The sequence below is a fragment of the Gekko japonicus genome, unplaced genomic scaffold (genome assembly GCF_001447785.1).
Source record: "Gekko japonicus isolate JY-2015 unplaced genomic scaffold, Gekko_japonicus_V1.1 scaffold5087, whole genome shotgun sequence".
NCBI classification, from domain to species: Eukaryota; Metazoa; Chordata; class Lepidosauria; order Squamata; family Gekkonidae; genus Gekko; species Gekko japonicus.
Window position 1 is genome coordinate 25,321 of NW_015163240.1, and position 7,781 is coordinate 33,101.

The 7,781-nt window shown below is 49.3% G+C and overlaps 1 protein-coding gene across 1 annotated transcript in view; it reads left to right on the top strand.

Annotated features, from left to right (window-relative positions):
- The window catches only part of LOC107106983 (class I histocompatibility antigen, F10 alpha chain-like), a 30,716-nt gene that overhangs the window by 5,980 nt on the left and 16,955 nt on the right, over positions 1-7,781 (top strand). The window contains exon 2 of the mRNA XM_015407198.1: positions 7,016-7,609. Coding sequence (XP_015262684.1) covers positions 7,016-7,609 — 594 coding nt within the window. The remainder of the gene's footprint in view (positions 1-7,015; positions 7,610-7,781) is intronic.

Sequence of the window (7,781 nt, forward strand, 5' to 3'; positions counted from 1 at the left end):
CTCCTACTCTTCTACTCTTGGGATTTTTGGGTAGCTTTTCTTTATCCCTAGCCGTAGTCCCCTCCCTATATTTTCTGTTGTAGTTATGTAGTCTATTGAAAAACCAATAAAATTATCCTCTCGGGGTTTCAAAAAAATAATTAATTAATGGTCCTGATTCAGTAGAAGACAGCTTCATGTGTCCACGGGCAGATCTGAACCCTCTTTCTCCAGATCAGACGCCAACCTCTGGGCCAATCCTTTCCCCCTCATCAGTCTGTTTTTGCAAACACAAGAAGAATTAGGTGAGTCCCATTATAGGAACAAGAGAGAGTTGTGTCAGTATGGTTGACATACAGCAGGGGTGGGGGTGTGGCTCAGAGGCAGAGCATTTGCTTGGCTTACAGAAGGTCTCAGGTTCAATCCCCAACATCTCCAGTTGAAGACCAGGCAGAAGGTGATGTGAAAGACCTCTGACTGAGATCCTGGAAGAGCTGCTGCCAGTCTGAGTAGGAAATACTGGCCTTCATTGACCAAGGGGCTGATTCACTCCAAATAAGCTTTGTGTGTGTATGTGTGTTTTCCTGCTTCATGAGTGTTTCTTTGTGTGTGTTTTCCTGCTTATCTGAGCACAGCTCTGAAACCTCTGAAGGAGCTGTTTTTGAAGGAGCCGTTTCCCTGACCCGCCATCCCTGTGTGTTCCTTTCTCCTTCACCCTCTTCTCCTCTGTTCCCCTTGATGTCTGTCCAGTTCTTCATGCGGAAGACGCCCTGAGATTTTGGGAAGTCTGTGTTAGGGATTGTTAGGAAAAGGATTGAGCATAAAATGGCCAGTGTTGTAATGCCCTTGTTGCAGGGCTCTTTTTGTAGAAAAAGCCCAGCAGGAACTCATTAGCATAATAGGTCACACCCAACAGCAAAACTCATTAGCATATTAGGCCACACCCCGACAGCACCGCTCATTAGCACATTAGGCCACACCCCCATGTTACCAGAAGTGTGGTCATCCAGCCACAACCACCTTTCCCTTCTTATTCTGTTTACCTTGTTTGTTGTCAAAACTCAGGGCTTTTTTGTAGCAGGAACTCCTTTGCATGTTAGACCACACACCCCTAATGTAGCCAATCCTAATGCATTTCTGCTATTGGGTGTGGCCTATTATGCTAATGAGTTCCTGCTGGGCGTGGCCAACTCAGGAGCCAGCCAGAACTCCGTTCCTGTGCGTTCCTGCCCAAAAATAGCCCTGCTTGTATGGATATCTGATGTGGCCTCATTTGGAATACTGTGTCCAGTTCTGGTTACCGTCTCTCAAGAAGGACATTGCAGAAATAGGAAAAGTAACTAGGAGGGCAACCAAGATGCTGAGAGGGTTGGCGCACCTTCCCTAGGAGGAAAGGCTGAAGGGTATGGGACTTTTCAGCTTAGAAAGGAGGAGGAGGAGGAGATTGGATTTATACCCCACCCTTCACTACCCGAAGGAGTCTCAGAGTTCCTTACAATCTCCTTTCCCTTCCCCTCCCCACAACAGACACCCTGTGAGGTAGGTGGGGCTGAGAGAGCTCTCTCTCGAGAACTGCTCGTGAGAGAACTGTGACTGACCCAAGTCATGACTAAGGAGGGACGTCATAGAGGTTTATAAAATTATGCCTGGGATGAACAGAGTGGACCATGAGAACTTTTTCTCCCTCTCCCAAAATATTAGATCTCCAGGGCATCTAATGAAGCTGACGGGCAGTGGGTTCAGGATGGACAAAAGGAAATACTGCTTTACACAGATGTAAATGTGGCATTCACTACCAGAGGATGTAGTGATGGCCACAGGAACAAACATTTTAAAGAGTGGATTAGGTAGATTCTTGGAGGATAAGACTTATCAATGGCTGCTAGCCATGATGGCTGAGGGAACCTCTGTATTCAGAGGCACTAATCCTCTGAATCCCAGAACCAGGAGGTCACATCAGGGGAAGGCCTCATCCTCTATGCCCTGTTGCTGGCCCTCCAGAGGAACTGGTTGGCCACTGTGTGAGACAGGATGCTGGACTAGATGGACTATTGGCCTGATCCAGCAGGGCTCTTCTGATGTTCTTATGAAGGCCTTGGCCTCTAGGCCCTGTTGTTGGCCCTCCAGAGGAACTGGTTGGCTCCTGTGTGAGACAGGATGCTGGACTGGATGGACCACTGGTCTGATCCAGCAGGGCTCTTCTGATGTTCCTAAAAAGTCTCGGTCTATGTGCCCTGTTGTTGGCCCTCCAGAGGAACTGGTTGGCCACTGTGTGAGACAGGATGCTGGATTAGAGGGACTATTTGTCTGATCCAGCAGGGCTCTTCTTACGTTCTTATGAAGGCCTCGGCCTCCGTGCCCTGTTGTTGGTCGTCCAGAGGAACTGGTGGGCCACTGTTTGAGGCAGGATTATGGACTAGAGGGACTATTGGCCTGATCCAGCAGAGCTCTTCTTGCGTTCTTACGTAGGCCTCTGCCTCTGTGCCCTGTTGTTGGCCCTCCAGAGGAACTGGTTGGCCACTGTGTGAGACAGGATGCTGGACTAGATGGACTATTGGCCTGATCCAGCAGGGCTCTTCTGATGTTCCTAAAAAGTCTCGGTCTATGTGCCCTGTTGTTGGCCCTCCAGAGGAACTGGTTGGCCACTGTGTGAGACAGGATGCTGGACTAGATGGACTATTGGCCTGATCCAGCAGGGCTCTTCTGATGTTCTTAAAAAGTCTCGGCCTCTGTGCCCTGTTGTTGGCCCTCCAGAGGAACTGGTCGGCGGCTGTGTTAGAAAGGTTGCTGGACTAGAAGGACTATTGGTCTGATCCAGCAGGGCTCTTCTTATGTTCTTATGAAGGCCTCGGCCTCTGTGCCCTGTTGTTATCTATCCAGAGGAACTGGTTGGCCACTGTGTGAGACAGGAGGCTGGACTAGAAGGACTATTGGTCTGATCCAGCGGGGTTCTTCTTATGTTCTTATGAAGGAGGGAGGAGAAGAGGGTGTCTTCTTTTTCTTCCCCTAGGGTGCAAATGTGATTGGATGATAAGACCCCTCCCCAGGAGCACAAATACATGTTGCCATATTAAATCCCTTCTCTGGCGATTCCTATTTTAAAATAAGACCTCCGGAAGCCGGTCTTGGGAAGGACTTTTCTGTGCCTAAGGGAACTGCTGCCAGAGATGAGAACCTCAGAAGAGCCCTGCTGGACCAGATCAAGGTCCGTCAAGTCCGGCATCCTGTTTCCCACAAGCAGGGCCAAAGTCCACCCACACTCCCCACCTTCTTCCTCCCGGCAGTTGACGTTCTCAGGGCTTCTGCCTCTGAGCAAGGAATTCCCACTCATCAGCCAGCGTGACTAATAGCCACAGATGTTCCCCCTGAGTTTGCTGAGTCCCCTTTTAAAATGAGTAGCCATCACTGCACCCCATTGCAGTGAGTCCCGCCAGCTAATCAATGTTTTAATCGATTAATCAATTTGATTTGTAATCAATTTCTCTCTCCTTAAATAGCAACAACAAGATTTCCAGGGTGTAAGCTTTGGAGAACCAAAGTGTTGATTCTTGAAAGCTTATACCCCCAAAATGTTGTTGGTCTCTACAGGGGTCATTTCGTAGAAAAAGAGGTGCAGGAGCTCATTAGCATAACTCATTAGCATAACTTATTTGCATATGCCACACACCCTGACATCACCGGAAGTGTGTCAGAAGGCAACACCCACCACTCAGGCTCCACTGGACTGTTTTGGATTGCTATCTAGTTGGGGGGGGGGAACGTGCAGATCTGTCCTCACAGAGAAGGGAGAGCTTGTACCTGAATAAAACTAGGTCTTAAAGGTGCCACTGGACTCTTTTGGATTGCTAGCTGTTGGGGTGGGAACATGCAGATCTGTCCTCGCAGAGGAGGGAGAGCTTGTACCTGAATAATACTTGGTCTTAAAGGTACCACTGGACTATTTTGGATTGCTAGCTGGGGGGGGGGGAGGAACATGCAGATCTGTCCCGGCAGAGGAGGGAGAGCTTGTACCTGAATAAAACTTGGTCTTAAAGGTACCACTGGACTGTTTTGGATTACTAGCTGGGGAGGTTGGAGGAACCTGCAGGTCTGTCCTCGCAGAGGAGGGAGAGCTTGTACCTGAATAAAGCTTGGTCTTAAAGGTGCCACCGGACTGTTTTGGGCTGGGGGGGGGCTCTGCAACTTACCTGGCTGCTTCTTGATCTGACTGAGGGCTGCTGGGAGCAGGGAGCGGGGCTTGTTGCATGTGCCCACCCCCTGGGCTCTTTACTGCCGGAGTTCTGTTCCTGTGCGCTCCTGCAGGAAATGACCCCTGGGTCTCTAAAGTGCTACTGGACTCTAATCTTGTTCTCGTGCTACAGACCGACACAGCTACCCACTTGACACTTTGTGCTATTTCTGGTAGCCCAACAGCTTCTCTGGGTGCCCCCCCCCCAAGTTCTAGTATCATGGGAGAGAAAAGTTCTCTACCATGCACAGTTTGATAACTGTCTATCATGTCCGTAGGTTAGAAAACAATCCAACCATGGTTGCATTCAGTGTTCCCTCTAAGCTGAGTTAGTGTGAGCTAGCTCACAGTTTTTTAGCCTCTGGCTCACACATTTGTGTCTCCGCTCAGGAAGAGCAAATCCAGAGCAAACTAATATTTGCAGCAGCCAAATTGCTCGCTCACAACTTTAATGCCGGTAGCTCACAAAGTAGAATTTTTGCTCACAAGACTCCACAGCTTAGAGGGAGCATTGGTTGCATTGTTTTCTAACCTACACAGTCCCTTCCCAGGTAGAGAAGTTTTGTTGGCTTATTTGTTTTCACACCTTTCCCCAACATTTATTTATATTTATTTACTTTATTCATAGAATCACAGAGTTGGAAGGGACCTCCAGAGTCATCTAGTCCAACCCCCTGCACAATGCAGGACATTCACAAGCACACACACCCCCACCCGCAGTGGCCCCTGTTCCATGCCTAGAAGATGACAAAAAACCTTCAGGTTTTTCACCTTTCTCCCTAATGGAGTCGCAAATGCTGCTTATATTCCACTGCCCTCCTCCATTTTATTCTCACAACAGCCCCATGAGGTGGGTTAGGCTATAAGCGTGTGAGGGACTTCAGGTCAAGCGTAGACAGTTTCAAGCGGGGACTGGATAAACATCTGGAGCAGAGGCCTATGAGTGGCTATTAGCCACAAGGTATAGCTGGGACACTCTGTCTGGGGTAGTGATGCTCTGTATTTTTTGTGCTTGGGGGGCAACAGTGGGAGGGCTTCCAGAGTTCTGGCTCCACTGGTGGACCTCCTGGTGGAAGCCTTCGACAACATATATCAGGTTTGTGTGATAAAAACAATGTAGTCCCTAGCTTTGAGATGGAGTCTGTTCTAAGACAACACCAGGAGGGCATTTAACCCCTTCCAGGTTGGTGCAGTCATAGAACAATCTAAACACTGAGGGAGAAACTTTGTGGTTCACCACTATCTCCTCGACATTCTTCAAGGAAGTACCACTAAAGTAAGTATGGTCTACTCAAACCGGTAGAGGCTCTCCAGGGTCTCAGACAGAGGTCGTTCACATCGTCTGCTGCCTGGTCCTTTTAACTGGAGCTTCTGCTAGGGATTGAACCTGGGACCTTTGGCATGCAAGGCAGAGGCCCTTCACATACCTTTCTATTAAATAGTGGGTTCCATGGATGAACAGACCCCAAGTGTAGTGACCAGCTCTCTTTATAAGTGATTTCAGCAAGGAGAAGGAGGACTGAAAATCCCTGGCAGAAGCTTGGTTTTTAAGCATGCAAGACACCACACCCCAAACACACCCCACTCCCAACGATAGGCTATTTACCATTACATTGTTTCTCTATCGGTCCATTACAGGATCCTAGCCAGCCATTGTTTGTGGATGCAAGCTCAACCTGACCCCAGGGCTAGTTGAGGCTGACTCATCCTTAGTACACAACACTTTTACAAAAGCAAGAGTCCAGTAGCAGCTTAAAGACTAATTAATTTGTGGCAGTTCTGGCCCCACTGGTAGACCTCCTGATGGCATCTGAGTTTTGGCCGCTGTGTGACACAGAGTGTTGGACTGGATGGTATGGAGTTGTTTTCTGTTGCCCCAGAAGGTCGGACCAGAACCAAAGGGTTGAAATTAAATCAGTGGAACAGGCTTCCTCGGGAGGTGGGGGGCTCTCCCTCTTTGGAGTTTTCCAAACAGAGGCTAGATGACCATCTGACAGCAATGCAGATTCTGTGAACTTAGGCAGATCATGAGAGGGAGGGCAGGAAGGGTTGCCTCAGTGCTTAGTTCTTGTGGCCCTTTCTAACATGGCCAGGGAAATGCCAATTGCCACTTTGGGGTCAGGAAGCAATTTTTCTCCAGTCCAGTTTGGCTAGGGATCCTGGAGGTTTTTTGCCATCTTCTGGTCATGGAACAGGGGGTCACTGGGAGTGTGGGGAGGGAAGGTATTTGTGAATTTCCTACACTGTGCAGGGGGTTGGACTAGATGAACCCGGAGATCCCTTCCAACTCTACGATTCTATGAGTGATGTGTTGGAAATATGTATGTTGCAAGGTCTAAATTCAGTCATCATAGGGTTAATGTGTTTACCTTGTGCGCTATTGTTTCGACTGACCTGGAAGGGAACCTGGCGCAAAGCCAATGGGGAGAAAGCCCAGGAAACTGGAGCCTCTTTACTAACAATCATTGGTTAATGCATTCAGGTGATTTCCTTCTAGGGTCAAGGAGAAAGAAGAATCTTCATTTACCAATCCTGTGGTCAGTCAGTCTGTTGTTGTACTTGTAATAGCAAGGATGTAGTCTTAAGTGTTTGTTGTTTTGTAGATTTCCCGTGTACCTTTCCCTTTAGAAATAAAGATTTTTGCATAGAAAGAATGTGCCTCCTCTCCAGTGAACAACGATCCATTGCCAACTCTGAATATCTAACTACTTTTACCAAATTATTTCAACATGATGAACAAAAGTCAGATTCTGAATCTTTAAAAATTGCTAGCCATTTGTAAATGACTCCTCCTGCTGCTGCTTTCAGGTGAAGGCTGCAGGGATGATGGGGATGAAGATCTCTGCAGCCCTTTCTGCTTCCTCAATGAATTCAAGTGCCAGAACGGGGAGTTCATACCTGAGCTCTGGACCTGTGACGGCTACGATGACTGCGGGGACGACAGCGACGAAGCCAGCTGCCCTTGCCAGTTCTTCCAGTGTAAGAATGGACATCGGGTGGAGGAGGACGAACTCTGCGATGGAGATGACAACTGTCGGGACGGCAGCGACGAAGCCGGCTGCGCCTGTGGCGAGAGCCAGTTCCAGTGCGCCAATGGGCGCTGCGTGCCCCTCGAACTGAGCTGCGACGGGTTCGACCACTGTGGGGACGACAGCGACGAAGCCAACTGCACCTGCACCGAGGCCCAGTTCCAGTGCCGAAACGGGCGATGCGTGTACGAGTTTTGGACCTGCGACGGCGTGGACCACTGTCTGGATGACAGCGACGAAGCCAACTGCACTTGTGCCGACGACCAGTTCGCGTGCAAGAATGGGCGCTGCATCCCCGGACTTTTGGCCTGTGATGGGGAAGACAGCTGTGGGGACGGCAGCGATGAGAAGGATGCCCTCTGTGCCATCCAGGGTAAGGGTTTGGATGGAGCAAGTGTGGTCGTGCCATGCATGGGTAGGGTTGCCAAACTCCAGATAGGACCTGGAGATATCCCAGAATTACAACTGATCTCCAGACTACCCCACACGTTCCCCAGAGAGCACTACGGTCAGGGTCTCAAAATCGTTCCCCCCCCCCGGTCCTA